Source organism: Anolis sagrei, chromosome 2 (assembly GCF_037176765.1).
Source record: "Anolis sagrei isolate rAnoSag1 chromosome 2, rAnoSag1.mat, whole genome shotgun sequence".
Taxonomy (NCBI): Eukaryota; Metazoa; Chordata; class Lepidosauria; order Squamata; family Dactyloidae; genus Anolis; species Anolis sagrei.
Genome location: NC_090022.1, coordinates 244,282,494 through 244,302,992, shown reverse-complemented (window position 1 = coordinate 244,302,992; position 20,499 = coordinate 244,282,494). Strand labels below are relative to the sequence as shown.

The 20,499-nt window shown below is 38.4% G+C and overlaps 1 protein-coding gene across 2 annotated transcripts in view; it reads left to right on the top strand.

Annotated features, from left to right (window-relative positions):
* Positions 1 to 20,499, top strand: part of KCNN2 (potassium calcium-activated channel subfamily N member 2) — a 103,509-nt gene that overhangs the window by 34,474 nt on the left and 48,536 nt on the right. For both annotated transcript variants that reach the window (XM_060761918.2, XM_067464490.1), the window contains one exon: positions 7,421 to 7,839. In XM_060761918.2, coding sequence (XP_060617901.2) covers positions 7,421 to 7,839 — 419 coding nt within the window. The remainder of the gene's footprint in view (positions 1 to 7,420; positions 7,840 to 20,499) is intronic.

Below are 20,499 nucleotides of genomic sequence, written 5' to 3'. Positions count from 1 at the left end.
TCTATTTTCCAGTTGTCAATCATTCTTGTTGCCATAATCTTGGTTTTCTTGACGTTTAGCTGCAACCCGGCTTTTGCGCTTTCTTCTTTCACCTTGATTAGAAGGCTCCTCAGCTCCTCCTCGCTTTCGGCCATCAGAGTGGTGTCATCTGCATATCTGAGGTTGTTAATGTTTCTTCCAGCAATTTTCACCCCAGCTTTGCATTCATCCAGCCCCGCACATCGCATGATGTGTTCTGCATACAAGTTAAAAAGGTTGGGTGAGAGTATGCAGCCTTGCCGTACGCCTTTCCCAATCTTGAACCAGTCTGTTGTTCCGTGGTCAGTTCTTACTGTTGCTACTTGGTCCTTGTACAGATTCCTCAGGAGAGAGACAAGGTGGCTTGGGATGCCCATCCCACTAAGAACTTGCCACAATTTATTATGATCCACACAGTCAAAGGCTTTAGAATAGTCAATGAAGCAGAAGTAGATGTTTTTCTGAAACTCCCTGCCTTTCTCCATTATCCAGCGGATATTGGCAATTTGGTCTCTCGTTCCTCTGCCTTTTCTAAACCCAGCTTGAACATCTGGCAACTCTCGCTCCATGTATTGCTGGAGTCTTCCTTGCAGGATCTTGAGCATTACCTTACTGGCATGAGAAATAAGGGCCACTGTACGGAAGTTTGAGCAGTCTTTCGCATTTCCCTTTTTTGGTATGGGGATATAAGTTGATTTTTTCCAGTCTGATGGCCATTCTTGTGTTTTCCATATTTGCTGGCAAATGGCATGCATCACCTTGACAGCATCATCTTTTAAGATTTTAAACAGTTCAGCTGGGATCCCGTCGTCTCCTGCTGCCTTGTTGTTAGCAATGCTTCTTAAGGCCCATTCAACCTCACTCCTCAGGATGTCTGGTTCTAATTCATTCACCACACCGTCAAAACTATCCTCAATATTATTATCCTTCCTATACAGATCTTCCGTATAGTCTCGCCACCTTCTCTTGATCTCTTCACTAGCCACTAGTAGCATATATTAAATTGGATAAATAGGTTAGATTCAGTACTTTGAGGAAAGGGTTAAAATAATCATATACATTTATCACATTTATTTCTGATGTGACTACTTTCTTTTCCAAATAAATGCCAATCTATTTCATTTTCTAATATCTTCATTAAAACATGATATGGGTGTCATTTTGTACAATATTGTTGCATGTGTGGAAAAGATCAGAAAATTGCCTCTGCAAGAGCCTGGTAAACATTTTGGGAGGAGCTATTTTGCCCCTTAACCCCAGAAATAACGAGACAGACAACAATAGTATGGATTCAAATTTGGGCAACTTTATTAAATGTTACCTATTTAACTTTAACTGAACTAAACTATGTGTCTAGGAACTTGGTGGCCAACCGAGGCAGCGTCCTCGGCTATTTAATGTGTAATATCTGTGTGCCCTGGATCCCCAACCGGGCAACCTGAATGTAAAAGTCTGGAGAAGCCTGTCTCAATTTATTGATTTCAGCCTCTCTTATTTCTGTGCCAAGTGATGTCCCCTCACCCATTTGATGATCTCTAGGTGAGTGTTTGTTGTGCAATGACCCCCACCCTTAAGGGGTGCCTTGCGTATACCTCAATGTCTGTGTTTTCCTGTGCTATTTATGCTAGCCTAATTAAACTGGACCACCCCTGCTAGCCCCTAATAACAGTATAGGGTAGGTGAAAAACACCCCCAGAACATAAGGGGCAAAAAATTCCTACCCGGCTCCAACGGGCAACCGAATATTATACTGTCAGTGGGCGGGTGTCGCGGGTAGAAGTTTTTCTTCAGACTGAGGGAGGAGGCTGGCTGCAAAGCTCAGCCAGCCTCCGCCCTCCTTCCAGGTGGTTCCACTGGAACCACCCATTCTTCTTTTATTCCGGGGGAGGGGCAAATCGCTCCCCCCACCAACTTTGTTGGTGTGGAGAGACCCTTCCCCCCTTTATTTCCCAAACGGTGTTGTAAGTTAGTTCTGTATTATTGCATATTAATTCATGTGACATTTGGTTAACATATAGCTTTACCATCTTTGTGCTGGTAATCAAAATGGTGTTAATCCTTATTGCTACTTTATGAGATAGTTAATTAACATTACTGTTTTATTACACATGGGCAGTATATTTTCGAAGAGGGAAAAAACTGGTTTCTAAATGGGCTGTGACTGAACTTCAGTTCTTCCAAGCTCAGATTCAACATGCAGGTTAAGAATTTGTTGTATACCTCTCTGTGGTTGTGAACTTGGTAACCCTATAAATGAGAGACCTCCAAATCCCTCTGTCATCTTGCTCTGGTCTTGGAAACTCAGAGCTATACTTTCACCAATTGATTCTGTCTGTAATATGTTCTTCCTATTTCTTACTACTTTCTATCTTACCAAGCTTTATTGTCTTTTCCTAGTAAGTCATGAGTCATCTCATGACATGGCCAAAGTATGAAAGTCTCAGTGTTGTCATCTTGGCCTCAATGTAGGGTTCTGACTAGATTTGCTCTATGGCCAATTTATTGGGTTTTTTAAACTGTCAGTGCAGAACTCTTCTCCAGCACCACATTTCAAATGAACGTGTTATTTTACCATCAAGTTTCTTCAGTTTTCACAAAGAAATTGCATATTCAGTATATACCTACACTGCACTAGGTTGAATGCTTAAGTTGCTTCTGGTGTGAGAGAATCAGCCGTCGATAAAGATGTTGCCCAGGGGACTCCTGGATGTATTACAATCCTGTGGGGAGGCTTCTCTCATGGCAACCTTCTGTAATGCTGTGCAGAATTTAGCATAATTCCAAGTTTCTAACTTTGTTTGTGTTTTTAAATACATTATAACTGTACCCTCAATTCACTTCTGACATGATAAACTAGCCTGTAAGTACATTCTGCACTGTAGACTTGATGTAGTTCGACACCACTTTAACTGCCATGGCTTAATGCAATGGAATCATGTGAGCTGTGATTTTACAAGGTCTTTAGCCCACAAAGGCACATGAAAGAAAGCTCTTAATGTGTATCAGTGCTCTGTTGTTTGGACCTCAAACTGGTTCCAGAATTTCCTATGTAATCATCTGCACAGCAAAACCACTCTCTTCAATACCTGCTTGAAATTCCATTGAACAGTCAGTGTAGATGGGATCTCAGTGATGGTACCAGCAGTTGTTTCTTAGAAAGCTCTTGAAGAAAGGAAGACATGTTCATCATGGTCGTCAATGGGAAAAGAGGTTTGATGGTTCAGTGTCTTCAGTACTGCCCTCCAGGAATGGGAGGAAGGAAAGTGGCTCTATCCTAACAGCATCCTAGGAAGGTTGACTTGTAAAGTTGCCTGCAGTGTGGCATAATGCACCACAATGATTCTTGCAACTGTGATACAATACACACCATAGAGTGCAATGACATGGCACTATGACACAAAGCATGAGCCAGCATCTGAACCATATGATATCCTTCCTCTACTAGTTAGTGAGGTCACACCTCTTCAGCTATGGAGGTAACCAGATCTTGGAGGTGGCCCATCTTTTATTTTGCCTTCTTGTTTGTTGTGCACAACACAAAACTATTTACTCAGAAGTATGTTTTATTATGTTCAGTGAGGTTTACTCTCAGGTAAAGGAATAAAATTGCAGTCTGTGTATTATGGAAGTCAGGGAGAAATCTAGATCAAAATTGTCCTTAATATTTTATATATTGAAGAGTTTTTATATTTGTGTATATGGAGGTGAATTCAGCTTTAGTTATTTAGATTAACGACTAGTTTACACTTCAGTGAGATTTAGGTCTTAATTTTTCAAGCTGGTTGGAAATAAAGGGACCAATTTTTTATAATAGACATTACATTATAGTTTTAAATATTACTCAAGAAAAAAGTTACTTAACTGCTCAGTTAAAAGTGGAATATCTTAATACCTTTAACCTCAGTCTACAATATGAATTGTGAGGACAGAGCCATTTATATTTTATGAGGAAAGGAGCTCCATCATTTTCTAAGCAGGTCAGATATACTGCCCACGTTCCCTTTGATAGGGTTACTGTGATATCTTATGTGCCCTCATAGTAACTCGATGTGCCTACACAAGATCATATTCTATTCATTAAGATTATTTAATAATAAATAATTAAATCATATAGTCACAAACAGCAACACCAATTAGAATCAGTGCAGCATATATATGGTAATGGTGGCATTGAGAAATCCATGCTTAAGACATTCTGATATTGTGTATACAAGAGTATGTTTGTAGTGAATTAAGAGTTAACTTACTTGTGTTGCAAATAAGTGAGCCTATAAGTACCAGGGAAGTATACAAGGCTTTGCATTACTAATGAAAGGAATAAGACAGTAATGGACTTCTTGCATAACATTGTGCAACACTGTGCAAACTTCTGCGGTTGACTCAGCAAAGTGTAGCCTATAAGTGAGTTGAAGTAGTGTAACAGTTTGAGGGCTGACAAGGTCACATTACTAGGAAGTTCAGATTATCAGTGACCATGATGTCATTCCTCTGGATCAGCCATGAAGTGGATCCTGTTAGATGGACATTGAAAGGCAAGTCTTTCTTTTGGTCAACTAGGGGCATTTCTTTACTTCCCTAAAACCTGGGAGGAAGCAGGTTAACATATTCCGCCACCAACCCAAGCCCTGGGCTTTCCCTCGAGGGTTGACTAGATGGCTCCCTGGGTCAACCAAATGTTGATCCATGATGGCATCCAGCCTCCCATTTTCCCACAAAAACCTTACTGGAGGGGGGGGGGGGCTGCTGGCAACACATGACCCTTTGCACAGTGCGAATATGGTGCCAATTTCATGCATCAGGAGGGGCTTGTGCTGCAGAAGGGCCTGCACTGCCAGCAGGTAATTCCAGTAAGTTTGGGGGTGGGGTGGAGGGGTTGGAAGGGAGGTGGAGGGCTGTGGGGATTGACCCTTGGGACTGGAGAAGCAGTCTCAGTAATCAGTCCCACAGGCCCAACACCTGGAAAGATCTGGAGCTTAGCTTAAGATCCTGATCTTTCCAGGTGTTTAACTAATGTGAAGCAAACTGGGACAACATAGTTTTCTCTGCATTCGTTCACTTTTATCTGAGGTGTTGTTTCAATGACTCAGGTAAAAGTGAGTCAGGTTCTGTGTTTTGGGCCTGTCTGAAGGGCCCTAAGAGGACATGAAACTGTTCCATGCTTCTATGCCTTTTTCCACTAACAATGAGCTTCCCTAAATACCAGGATGCAAGACAATGTTGATTCGAACAAACGGAAATTAAACAAGGAAACAGAGCTGAACAGTTGCTTTGTTTCTTTTATTTTCAGTTTTCAGGAAACTACAACATATCCTCAAGGATAAATTGATCATATATAAGTCTAGAGCAGGCTGTGGGGTCAAAATTATGGATTTTAATATGACTTGTGGGTAAATGAAGGGTCATTCTGAAGGAAAAGCACCAATGCTGTCTCATCCTTGGTGGCAGCCACATGTCTCTGTCCAGGCATTCAAAAAGGTCAGAAGTGGTATCATGATTAAGAGCCTAGAGGGGTTCAGAGTTTCTTTTATGTTGTCTTGGGATGGACTAAGCTACTAGTGCCAAACTCATTTTTACCAAGGGCCACATCAGCCTTATGCTTGCCTGCAAAGTGGGCCACATGAGATGATGTGACAGGTTGGATTGGGATCACAGGCCTTGTGTTTGACATTCCTTGCCTTTTTGTCCCATCGCTCGGAGCAAAGGATAGTTCCTTTTTTTTTGCTAAGACTTAAGGTATTGTACTTACACTGACCTGTGGATAAGTTGACCCAGGCTTTTGTGGGTTTTTAAAAATTAAAATGTCTGGACTTCTACATGAATATATAGAATATTTACATCCATTTTACAAAACATTTTGTACTTAATTACAAATGACCCAAGTTGAATAATTATAGTTCCATCTATTGAATAGTTATATTTTCATCAATTTGGTTCCCATTAAAAGACATAAGCAACACCAGATACCTGTTTTGGTGCTTTAAAATAACATAAACAGAGAAGTATCACTGTCAACTGCTGTGGGTGGCTATATTTATATCTCTATTTGTCAGTGTTTTTGGCTTGTTTATTAGTGCTCTTGTCTGAAGGAGGGATATACATTATTTTCTAATTTTGTTTTTGAAGAAGGCATTATGCCGTCTGATTAATTGCTTTCCTGTTGCAAGAAAGTCTCCAAAAAGTACACAGTTCTCAAAGATTATTCACAGTTGAAGACTTAAATACATGTGGTGTTTTTGCACAGATTCCCCAGTATTTTCTGCACAGGAAACAACATTGCCTGCAGAGAAAAATGCTGTTTGCTGTTCAAAAATACTGTATGCGAAGTTTGTGCAAAATAAATCCCAAACTGTGAAGATTCTTCTTATTTCAGTCTCATCATGATTTTCCAGAACTCAACAAAATGATACTTATATTACTGTAGAGCCCTTGGAATGCCATCAAAAACTTCCCCAGTGTTTAATGTTCTGCTAAAATGTTCAATACTACATCTTTTGCTGCAATCCAACTCATACTTAGCGGAGAGTAAATCATTCTGTATTCACTGAGAACTGCCTTTTGAACGAACAATGCACTCTTAGGTTGCAGTCTGATATCAGCTTATCTGTGAGTAATTTTCTGTGCAAACAATCTCTTTTCCTTATAGGATTCTTCTTATATAATTTTGAATATGCGTATAGTATAATAAAAAGGATTTTTTATTTTATAAGAGTCCTTAGATGTTAGCTTGTAATTAAAATGCATTCTCAGACAATTGAACTCTACCTGGTATAATCATATGCTTGCTTTAACTTTGGAGTTGTTTCCTAAGAGGCCTGGGAAATTTTAAAAAGGAGCTTATTTGTGACTGTAGCTACTGAGAAAGATACAAGGTAATGATGTCAACCTCAACAGCAACAGGTTAGTTGTACTGTAAACCTAAGGTCACAGAGAGATAGCCATATGTCAACCAAATTTTCCAATTTTGCAAATCCATTGTGCTTGCCCAAATGCATAAATATCCATGTTCAAAATGTTCATAGTTCACATCCGTTGAAAATGTTGCATCTGCATTTATCTGTTGTTAATTATACACCTTCATTTCTGTGCTGAATCATGGCCAGAAATTGATCTGACCTTTTACTGCTGTCCAGCTATTTGCAAAGAAATTAAGGTTCAGCTGTCAAGTCAAGTGATAATCAGTCAATAAAATTATGATGTGTTATTATTTGAATGACTACTATACGAACTTTCACAATTGCAATCCCAGCAACAGAAATACAATTTTTGTTCTATCAATTAACACTTTATATTGTGGTAGGGGTCCAAATAATATTTGAAGGTATAATATGTTTTAAATATATATATATCAATGCTATTACTGCTAACATTTCACTAATGCTGAACATCTGCATTTCTTTTGCAGCTGTTTATGGTGGATAATGGAGCAGATGACTGGAGAATAGCCATGACTTATGAGCGCATTTTCTTCATCTGCTTGGAAATCTTGGTGTGTGCTATACATCCTATCCCTGGCAACTATACATTCACATGGACAGCTCGGCTTGCCTTCACCTATATCCCATCCACGGCAATAGCTGATGTGGATATAATTTTATCCATACCAATGTTCTTAAGACTTTATCTTATTGCCAGAGTTATGCTTTTGCATAGCAAACTTTTCACTGATGCCTCATCCAGAAGCATTGGAGCACTAAATAAGATAAACTTCAATACTCGTTTTGTTATGAAGACTCTAATGACAATATGCCCAGGAACTGTACTTTTGGTTTTTAGTATCTCCTTGTGGATAATTGCTGCATGGACTGTCAGAGCTTGTGAAAGGTATGTTCCCTTTTTACAAAAACATATTTTGGTGGCACAACTGTGCTTTTCTGCTACTAAGGTGAGCAACTTTTGAAGGCCTGGGTTTCAATTTTGCCATTCTCAGTTGTTGGCAAGATGCTAAAATGGACTCTGGAATGGACAGATATTCAAACAGCAAGTTGCTTCTCTGAAAGTATTGTGAGAGTAGTTGCTATGGGATGCATGTGGGTATTTTAGGAAGTGGGGACATTAAGTTAGCCTAAGCAGAAGGGTCAAGCCAAAGACACTGGCAGCTTCATCCCATCCAAGGCTCACATTTTGCTCATCTTTGCTCCAGTAAATTGGTCCCTAATGATCTTTGTTATTTCAGCTTTTCCTTCTCATGAATCTTAGTTGTTTTGTGGTTTATGCCATTCCTTTATCCTTTGATTGTTAGGTGATTGCTTTTTAAGTAATTTAGAGAGAGAAAATTAATTGAATCTTTTTTTCATTATGGCATCTCACAACGCTGAACATAATTTAATTTGCTTTCATCTAAACTGCTATTTAAGTCATAATAATCTGTCCACTTTTATTATTACCTATGATATCACAAAAAATTGGCTGATAACTAACGGAATCTATTATATTATTATGCTTTATAATGGGTGTATTTTAATTATGATATGGCTATTAATATGATCATTTTTACTTAACAATGGAGAATTTGCCAGAAAACTGATTGCAGATACCGGTTAAGTATTTACAATATGTGAACATAGTGTCACTTCCTGGAGTTCTCAATACTTTCTGCATACAGCTCTTTTTAATTATAGTGAAATTATGGTTGCTTACAGAGATAACTGCCAGCTAACTGAGGTGTATCATTGCATACTAGTAGAGCCATATTTGTTCTGTATTGGTGATGGCTACTATGAGTTGATATTAGAGTGCACTCCTAAGCCCAATTGTTTATTATGGAACTTACTCCCAGGTTGCAGCCAAAAAGAATAGAAACTGACATAAGTATAGCAAACCCAAATTCCCCCTTAATTAAAATAAGTCATTCTAGTAATTTAGTTCAACATTGTAGTTATATCTCTTAGGCCTCTTCCCCACTGCCCCTATATCCCAGAATCTGATCCCAGGTTATCTGCTTATCCCAGGTTATCTCGCAGTGGTGACTCATCTAATCCAGTTTAGAGCAGATAATCTGGGAGCAGATCCTGTGTGGAAGGGGCCTTAGAGTTCTTTGTAAAGTGCAGTTATTTGAAATGATATAAGCTGTATTTGAGCATTTGGCCAATGGTAGAAGTTGGGAACCATCTCCTGCAGATCCTGTTGATCTTTCAGTTCCTCCTTGTCTGATCTGAAGAAACCTGTTAGCATCACTCCACGATTGTGCACTTTTTAAAATAAACAGACATTCAAAGGCAAGTATACAGTTATTACATAACTATATACACTGCATCAAATAGAGAACAGATGGTGTGGTGCACATTGTGTGTGTGAGGGGGGAGATGATGAACTGTTGAAAGCAAAACACTTTAAAAAGTGTGAAACTTGTTGTTTACAGGCAGGGATGGGTAACATGTGGCTCTCCAGATGTTGTTCAATCACAGCTCCTTTGATCTCTCATGATTTTGATATACTGCCAAGAACTGATGGGAATGGCAGTCAGCAACATCTGCAGAGGCATATCACCATTTCCTCTCCAGTTTATGGCAACCCTCATATTTGTTGTTGTTGTGTGACTTCATTCCTGACTTACAACAACCTCAAAGAGAACCTATGGCAGGATTTTCTAAGAATGATTTGTTCAGCGGGGGTTTGCCATGGCCATTTTCTGAGTCTAAGAGAGTGTGACTTATCTGAGGTCACCAAGTGGACTTCTATGGCTGAACAGGGATTCAAACTTTGTTGTTCTTTATTATGCCAGTGCATTTTCACTGCTGGGATAAAACAGTAGCATGGCTTGTATAAAACAGGAGTTGCATTTAAACAAATCCTAAAATGTATTCATGTATGGTTTAAGACAGACTCTGGTGTGTTTTGGGGAAGTGGCATCTGTACCATCATGAAATGGCTGCTATGAGAGGTATAGCCAGTCATTAAATGGCAGGAGAATAACGTAAGATCTCATAAATTTTAGAGAAGGATTGCAGAATTTGTAAATGGCTTACTTCCTCCCTCTTCCCACCACATGATTGTTATTTTCAAGGTTATGTTGGTTTTTGTAGATTTCACAGTAACACTCACAGGTTCTGCACTTGCCAACATAAATAGGAAACAAAAACATGCATCTAAGATTGGGATTCTTATTATCTTCATCTGAGATACCAACAAAGCAACCATCACATCATACAACCTATCCAAATATGCAGAAGTGACTGTCATTTGATAGAAGTTTGATGGATATGTCACTCTTGTAAAATCATGATAATCTTGGATCAAACTTTTCTGTCATGATAACATTAGAAAGTACATGACTTATGTGGTTTAGTCCATGGAGATTTAATACTGTATTTCTTCACTTGTAAGACACTATCGGTTCCAAGATACATCCTCATTTCAGTACCGCCCCCACCAGAAATACATAAGATACACCAGCAATTCTAAGACATACCCCATTTTGGAGATGCTTAAACAGGAAAGAGTGAGTGTTGGGATTGAAGAAATATACTCTATAATTTAAGCTGGTAAGCTTGGAACTAGTTCCTGTGTGGAAAATCTTAAAAATCCAAGAGGGCTGGTTTTAATTCTGCTGGAACTGACAAGGGATAAAAATGGCTTGGTGGAACAGAAGTATGAACTTAAAGGGAAGAAAGTGAGAACAATAATTTAAATTGATGCTTTAAGCTGTTAAGGGAGTCCCCTTGATACATATAGGAAATGAAGAAGTGGTATTTAGGATACAGGAGGGAAATTTACACCATAAACTCCTTAATTCCAGTAAATAGACTGGAGGAAAGCAGTTGTGGTGGGTGAAGGACTATTTGTTTATTCATTTAACTGTACATATATTTTGATTGTCTTCCCTATTGAAGATCCAAGTAGATTTCCAACTTGATTTACAGACCAAGTAAAATCCAAATTTAAGAAGACTCAGCACCCAGTTCCCGGGAGCAGGCAGAAGTTGTCCATAGAGTTGTTTTGAAGAATGAAGAGATTCCTTGACCGAACCCTTCTCTTGGCATTTGTAGGTCCTTCAGCATGGCTATCTGGTGGATGCCTACCATTCTTCCACTGGAGGACTCAGAGTTTGCTAGAAATGCGGTCTTTCTAGTGAAAAAAGTAGTAAGAGGGCTTTTATTTTGTTAAGTTTCCCCACTTTTTCCTGTCATTGCCTACTCCACCAGCCCCAGCAAATTAATTAGAATAATAGAGTTGGAAGACATGGCATGGATCATCTTTGTTGTTTATTTGTTCAGTCGCTTCCAACTCTTTGTGACCTCATGGACCAGCCCACGCCAGAACTCCCTATCGGTCGTCGCCGACAGGGATCATCTAGTCCAATGTAATTAAGTAATTGGCAAAAATTATATCAGGTGTTACCTAAGTATAAAAATAATAGTCTTAGAATTCCATGACCAGGATTGTCCCAGGAGTATGATTTAGATTATGTGATTTTTGAAGTGATGTTTTAATGTTAATGTTTTAATTGTTTTAGATTTTAATTGCATTTATTTATTTATCAATATGTATATGTGGCATCAAATTGTTGCCTTTGTAAGGCTGCTCTGAGTCCCCTTTGGGATGAGAAGGGCAAGATACAAGTGTGGTAAATAAATAAATAAATCTTCCTTGTAGATACAGGGATACAGAAAATGCATTCATATATCTCGGCGTCACGAATTCTGTTAGTCCTCACTATAGAAAAGTCACAGATTTGCCTGTGTGATGACATATCATTCAGCAGCTGATTATCTGCTTCTGCTCTTGTTGAAGATAATGGAATCAACAATAGAATCCAAGGAAAAGTCTTATGCTGACATATAAGCACAAGGGAGATTTGTACAATAGCTTCTTTATCACCTTGGATTTTTAAAAATATAGTAATGTCATAATTAGTATGTCCAAAATGTTTTTCCACTTTTTGTTGTTTTTCTGATGTTTAGATTAAGCACTCAAGATTGTGGAAGTCCCTTGAAGTTCACCAGCCCCCTTCTTTCCATCTTCTGACAGATATCAAAGACTTTTTAACATAAAAGCTGCAGCTTAATTAGTGTCCTGCCATTGCTTACATGACATTTATGTTGATCTTTCAGTTTTGCTGCCTTTTTTTAAAAAAAAAAACTTCTTTATTGCTTTGATACATGTATAGTTTTATTGTTTCCATTACTTTGTTATATCTTCTCTTAATTGTGAGCCATTTTAAATAGAAAAGCTGGTTAAGAAGGATTCAGTTTACTAATCACTGTGGGTTAATTTTTGCTTGGACTGTTTCTGCTGGTTGAAAGGCATGGGGGGCATTTGCTAATTCCTCCTCATTCCCCAGTGCCAACTCCATCACTAGTCTGGGAGCTGCCTCAGTTCTCTGAAGCAAATTTCTTTTTATGAGGCTGCAAGATGAGGGTGAATTGATAATGATCTGGACTCCTGGTCTCAACAGTGCCTTCAAAGATGCCGGTAGCATTTTCATCTGCAGAAAGAAAAGTGTGGATCTGAGCCCAATAAAGAAAAATATGCCTGTTGGTGCTTTGAATTAGAAAACGAGTTGGTGACCAAAAAATCATTGGCGTTAGGGGGCTAATTTGTTTAGCTCATTGTGTTAAAAGGACCTGTCAAAAATACTAAACAAGAAAGGTAATTTGAGGATGATACAGTAATACTAAAATATTTTTCTCAGTTATTTTTAAAAAAACACATGGGGAGAAAAGATATAGTAGCAAGCCACACTTTTTTGTACTTCTTAATCTTATAGCAGATAGTTTTACATCCATTTATCATGTGCTATCAATTAATGAAGAAGATCTGCAGCACAGCACGGTGCTGAGATAGAGCTAAAATGGCAAAACAGGTAAGGTGCTGTAGTTGCTTCCTCATTTTTACATTAGTGATGTTGATACAGGTCTTCGCATCACACTATCTCAGTTGGCAAGCTTCTTCTTGTGTTACAAAATTTTGATGCTATAGAGAGCAAGAACTGTGAGGCAAAGCAGATTGTTGTTGTTTGTTGTTGTGTACCTTCAAGTCATTTCTGACATAAGGCAACCAGCTTATGGTGTGCCTTGTGTTAGGAGGGAGGTGATGAACAAATGAAAGCAAAGCATTGTAAAAAACATGAAACTGGTACTTTAGTAGCAGAGATGAGTAACATCTCTTCAGTTGTTGTTCAGCCCCTTTGATGTATAACAATTTTGATATCAAGGTTTGCCTTTTGGAATCCCCCCCCCCCCAAATATGGTGGATACAGACTGCAGTATAACCCTCATATTGATGGTTGCTGCTGTTTTTGCTATTGCTGTGTGTGTTCAAGTTACTTCTGACTTATGGCAATCCTAAGGTGAACCTGCCACACGATTTGCCTTCCTTTGAAGCTGAGAGAATGTGACCTGCCCAGGGTCACCCAGTGGGTTTCCATTGTATTACAGCCCAATGCCCAGACCTGGTTCATACAGCAGAGCTTTTAAAAATATGTCTTTTCAATTGAAAATTATGAACTCATCTGAGGGCAAAATTAACAACTAAAGACAACAAGACACTAGTCACCTGTGTTCTTCATGTACATAGGAGGGCTTTTTACACAGAAGGGCGAGCATGAAGTAAGTTAGCTGTATCTTCGCCCAGTTTACTTTCCCTCCTTACTACGTATATTGATTCAGCATCTTTTGTCCCACCCTAACTCTGACTTTGGACATAAGCTGGAATATGGTGTGATATACTTTGAAGGGTGATGGGTTCCCTGGAATTGTGACACTGATGTAATGAGTAAATCCCACATTTCTTTCAATCTGCCAGATACAGGAGTGAATTACTATGGCTCCTCACATCTTGGGCCCCTTCCACACAGCTGAATAAAATCCCACATGATCTGCTTTGAACTGAAATATATGGCAGTGTGGACTCAGATAGCCCAGTTCAAAACAGATATCATGGGATTTTCTGCCTTGATATTCTGGATTATATGGCTGTGTGGAAGGGCTCTGGGTTATAGAACTGTGTGGAAGGGCCCTTACTTAGTTTGTTGTTCAATTTTGAATGAAAAGCATGGCTTTTTCTATAGTATTGTTAGCTAGCGTAAACATATTTTGGAGGTTTGTTAGATAAACAGTCAAAACTATTTATTTTCTTGAGTGACTTAATGGATTAATGAAGTTGTGATCTATTATTTATGGATCACAATTTCAACATTGTGTTTATTTTCTCTCACTTTTGCTAGCAGATAAATCATATCAATAACTGATTCTATATTATAGTTAATCATATCACAACTATTCATTTCAAGCCCAATGAAGCATTTACCTATTACTAGTGTTTTGAAACTCTTGTTTACATTCAATTATGCTGGATATAAACCAAAATAGGTAGACAGTGCCACTCTTTCTTGCCTGCCTTTTCATTTCTCACTGACTTTCATTCCTCCAGGCTCTCCAATAATCCTCTCTGTAAATGTTATCTGTTTCAAGCCCACAAAGCATCCTTTAAAAAAATATTTGTCTAGCCTTCCAAACAAAACTGTAATTTTGTTCATATCGCCAAGATTGATTTGTGAACAGATTTGGAGTTCATATCCCGGTAGGTTCAGGTGCTTTTTGAACTGTATGTATAACCCTGCTTTTAAGTAAATGTGTTTTAGAACAGTTTGGAAGAAAGTATTGCCTAAGGAAATATTTTTGTTCAGTTTACAGCTTTTTTCAAAAACTATTTTTGGTTCCTAAAAAAAGTCTTGCATCTAGATTGCATAAGGGGGAAAATCACTTTTTATTCCACTTATAGGAGACATGTTTTGCTTTTCATGATAAGAGGTAGAAAGAAGAGTCATAACAGTCACATTTCAAAGCATTGTGAAAGCCCAGCCACACATCCGAACATAAGGTTAATGGGAGTCATGTGGTGAAAAGAGAGCACACTGCTTTGCAAATGTACTTTTCTTCAACTATTCAGGCATCAGCTGATAAAGAGACCTTTAAAAAGCCCAATATCTTTTATAACTGAAAAGCTGAGAAACTTTGTACACTGGGAGAAGTACTATTTTTCTCTAGGTCAGTAGGGATGAGCAAATCCTGCTTGTTTTGATTCAAAATATGGGAAATGTGAATTTCCTGGATTGTTCTACATTTCTGCAGTTTAGTGACACATCTGTGACAAATAGCCATTTTTCACATCTTGAAAAACAATGCATACCCATGTATGTGTAAATCTGAATGGAATGTTGAAGGAATTTCAAAATAAGTGTCATGCAAGAAATCAATGTTAAAATTAGGTCAGATAAGCAAGACAGAAAATACTGCTTCAAATGCCAAATAGTTGCAATTCAAGTCATATAACTTCAAGTACTTGATTTTCTTTTGCATTTCTCATATCCTATAGCTCAGTGGTTCTCAAACTGTGCTCCATCGAGCCCTTAGGGCTCCGCGAAGCACAATCAGGTGCTTTTCTGGGCTCCCACATCCCCCCACTCCCCCCTGCTTAGGAAGCACATGGCCTGTGGAGCCCCACTGCTGCCTGCATGGTCTACAGGGCCTCCCCAACACCACCACTTCCATGGCCTGTCAGGCCTCCCCGCCACCATTTTGACTATGCTTTTCCAGAAACAGGTTGGATTGGGTGGCCCCTGGGGTTGCTATTATTATTATTATTATTGCTATTATTATTTCAAAGGCTGGATGGTCATCTGTTGGAGGCACTTTGATTTGTACTTTTACTGCATGGCAGAAGCAGGTTAGACTGGGTGGTCCTTGGGGTTGCTCCTATTATTATTATTATTATTATTATTATTATTATTATTATTTCAAAGACTGGATAGTCATCCATTGGGAGTGCTTTGATTTGTGCCTTTACTGCATGGCAGAAATAGGTTGGATTGGGTAGCCCCTGGGGTTGCTCTTATTATTATTATTGTTGTTGTTGTTGTTGTTGTTGTTATTTCAAAGGCTGGATGGTCACCTGTTAAGGGTGCTTTGATTTGTGCTCTTACTGCATGGCAGAAACAGGTTGGACTGGGTGGCCCCTGGAATTGCTCTTGTTGTTGTTGTTGTTGTTATAGTAAAAGCTGGATGCCCCCTGGGGTCTTCTACTGAAATACTGTAAAGTTCATGTTAGTTAAAATTGTTCTATATTTTAAATATTGTGTTGTTCTTTCTTTCCTTTTACACTACAAATAAGATATGTGCAATGAGCATTGAAATTTGTTTTGTGTTTTTTTCAATTAATTCACACAAACATTCTCCATCCATCTGCCACTGGCCTGGTCCATATGTCAAGTTTTAAAATGCAATGTGGCCCCTGTGTCCAAAAGTTTTTGGGGCTCCACGAGAAGCTTTTCTTTCATATAGGACTCCATGGCTTTAAAAGTTTGGGAAGCCCCTGCTCTAGCATTAAATAAATTGTGCCTAAAACCATAAACACATTTTAGTCCATTCCTGCAAACTAAAAATAAGGAAGTTGGGATATTGCTTCTTCTTAGTGAAGACACAATAGGTGTCTCTACCCTGTAGAATTAATGCAGTTTAATATCACTTCAACCACTACAATGCTAGTGATTCTAGGGATCTGTAGTTTGGTGAGGCACCAGCACTTTTTGACTGAAAAAGCTAAAGTCCGTATAAAACTATGACCCCCCATAATTTTATAGCAGTGAAAATAGTGTCAAATTATCTTGATTGTACAATGAAAGTGCATCCTTGCCCTGATCTATGTTCAAAGATCTCAAGCTACTAGATCATACAAGAAACTTACAAGACCCTAAAGCATGGGCTAGATCAGAAAAGAAGCCAATCCATTTAGCCTCCAGTATTCCATTCCATAGTCACATATTGGACATGGCTGGCCAACCAGAAGCCTGCCAACTAGATACATGGGCCATAGCACCCTCTCATTGATGCACTCCCTCTGTTACAGAAAAGTTTATATAATCATCTCAGTTGGTGACTATAAAATGTTGTATGCATGATCAATTTTTCTAACCACTTTTAAAGTTGATAGCTAATATTGTGTCTTATGGAATAAATTGCATATTTTAATTGTTGTACTACTGGTATATGAAACAGGACATTCATTTGGCTCGAATCTTCACATAGTAAACCATTGACAAATCTGGGTGTTAGACAACTTCCTAACTATTAGGGTGATTTGAATGCAATATTCCAACTCTTTGATTCTATGATTCTACCTTCTCCAAATCATGGCTATTTTACAGTCTCCAACCATTATACCCCCCCCCCCCTCTTGAATCTAGTTTCTTTCTAAGTTGCACAGAGCCCAAATAGTATTCTTTCCTCTTATAGTAGCTGCCTCAACCCCTTAATAATTTTGGTAGTTCATTTCTCCTGCTCCCTTTTCATCTGGGATGAAGAGAATTGAACAGTCATCCTAGTAGTTTTATTTCCCATTCCCTTTCTAGTGTTCCCTAATGTGGCATTTTCATTTTTCAAATAGTTATGTACTGGGTCAACATTTTCATCATGCTGCCCACAGCTACCACAAGATCCCTCTCCTGATCCATCACCATCACTTGCAACTCCATTGGCGTATTTCTGAAGCTAGATGTTTGTTTATTTTGCCTAAGAACATCCAATGTCGCATCTGCTAACAATGAATGGCATTTGCTGTTTTAATGGCTATTTCTCCAGTGTAGAGGGATCCCTTTGGTGCTCTTTCCTGTCCCATTTTGTTTTAACCACCCTAAATAATTTGTATAAATAGCTGCCTCATTGCTAGTGATATTAGAGTGCTACTGTCATCTTAAATAGGCATATACTCTGATTTGTTATGTGGTATATTCATGTGTTCATATAATAAAATATACCCCTGGCCATGGCTGCCAGCTATTTCCCTGTCTTATTTTAGAAACTGGTTGCTTTATGTGCATTTCCAGACTTCGGGTCTGATCTTTTACTGTGAGAGGGGGGGGGGGGGGGAGATACCATTTATCACAGATATAATCATTTATCATTTGATCAGCCAGACTATAGTTCCTGATCAACCATAAGGTCTTCTGGATAGCTGTGGGAAATCATTATCTTTCAGCGTAACCTATCTCAGAATTTTTCTGAAGGCAAATAGATAAAAAATGAATTGTAATGCACTTTATACATTGAAAAAGTGGTAGTCGGGGACAAAATAATTTTCCCCTAAATTGGTTTCTGTCTGTGCTGGGATCTCTGTTTGCATTGCATCTATCTTTCGGAGATGTTATTAATTACTATTTATGTTTGTGCATAATTTGCATAACTCCGCCAGCACAGAACAAAGTACTTTATTTGGCATTAAAATTGTGACATTAATTCTCTCGCCTTGTGATCTGCTACCAGACGCACATTGTGTGCAGCAGCTCTAAAAGGCAGCCACCTAACACTGCATATTTGCTTTCTAACAACGGCATCTGCTTCAAAGCAGAATACAGACCTTGCCTTCTCTGCTCTCTCTGCTAAGTTGCATATCTTACAGGACTGGTGGCTGCAGGCTTGGTGACATAATTAGTCTGTCAAGTCTACTTATTATAAAGAGATTTATACCATGAATGCTTTTTATTCCCTCACCATTATCATTTATGCAAAAGCACAGTAGACTATGCAAATATGGAAAAGGATGGCCTTGTAATGAAATAAATCATATTCATACAATAATAGACAGGCCAAAGATTGAAATACTGGGATGGGTGAGCAATGTGAAAAACACGTGGATAACAAGAAAGAGTCAGCCGTGGAAACCTTAACGAATTCTAGCCCTGAAAGCAATTACAATGTAAAAATCAGGCATACATTGACTAAAAGAAAAGTCATTCCTAAACCTGCTCATTTTAGGACTTTAGGTAGTGTAAAGAAAAACTTTGCAGAGAAGAAAGGGAAGAGATATCTATACAGGTATTAGCTATTTAGCTTTTCTTTGGCTGAATACAAATATTTGGACCCTCCGACCATTTTTCATGATGGCCACTGAGAAAGTATTAAATACATTCATGATGGCAGCTTGAATACATTTAAGGTTGCAAAACACAGATGCTGAATTTCAGCATCCTTTCCAATTACAAAGCAGTTCTTATTCAAATAATAAGTATGCCAAGATTAGGGAAGTGAATTAATTACAATAATCAAAGTGAATTGAAAGTGTAGCATTTATGATTCTCAAGAGTGTCAGCTATAATAATTTAGCTGTGTTGCTGAAGTGCTTCTTGCCAGGAAGACATAGATGGTAGAATAAGAGTTGGCACATATCACCATAACGGCAATTTTTACAGTCTCAGGTAGTCCTCTAATGTTCTTTGCAAGCAAACACTAGTAACATGAACCTCAATGTAGAGGTCATTTGGAGGCTACTAGAATCCTACCTGCAAGCATAAACCACTCTCGTTCCTACAAGAGTTTTTTTTAAAGTTAGGTTTTAAGATAAAACACTCCAGATCCCTTTAGTCCATCTGGAACAAATAGTTATTTTGATTTTCTAGATTCTGGCCATTCATCTGTCCGGTGGTGCATGTTCTTAACTTTATTTGTTGTTTACATAATGTTCAAAACTGAATGTGAAGACATTAGCAAATCAAAACAAATAAAATAATAAAACTATATCTATTTTCCACCCTATCTTCCCTTCGGGACTCAGGGCACTTTGAAACAGGCAGCGTCAAACATTCAATGTCGTAAGGTGCTAACAAAACCGAAACAACCAAAGCCACACAAATACAGTTAAAACATATGAATCATCAACAATATTTAAAACAGCTCAAAACATAGCCATTGCATTTTTTTTAAAAAAAAACTAGTTAAATGAGTACTATTCAAGAAGGACAGCACCTCTTTAAAACATTCAGTTCTCTGTTGGAATATAAAAGGTCTTACCTCCTGATGCAACAGTGGTTCTTAACCTGTGGGTCTCTAGATGTTTTGGCCTTCAACTCCCAAAAATCATAACAGCTGGTAAACTGGCTGGGATTTCTGGGAGTTGTAGGCCAAAACACCTGGGGACCCACAGGTTGAGAGCCACTGTGATTGAAGGATAGCAAGGAGGAGATCATTGCAGCTTCACCAGAAAGGGTGATCCAGAACCTAGGGGAAAACACTGAGAAGGCCCTAGTTGCAAATCTAGGTCCTTAAAGATAAAAACTTAATTCCTGAGCAGTAATTCAGTTTAAGAGGTGTATAATAGGCCGATATGTGATGTTTTAATATGCGGATGTGAAAATGAATTATTTATTTCAGTTTATCTAATTGCTTCAAATTGCATATGGCAGAAAATGGCATTCCTTTATTAATTCCATTTTTATCCTACCTTCCCAATAACCCTCCAATGCGGTGACCCAATGAGCATCAAGGATGCATAGGAATTTGATTATGAACTCTTCTGGTCCTAGTCTAAAACTTCCTTTACTTCTGACTGTTAGATCATGCAGACATTACTGGTAACTTATTTTTAAAATTACCATTAAGTTGAGTGTTCTGTTAGGAAAGCTGAAGTGCAGTATCCTACTGAGAGATCGAGATTTGCGATTTAAAATATTTCCATTTTATTAGCAACAATATATGATCAAAGCACATATAC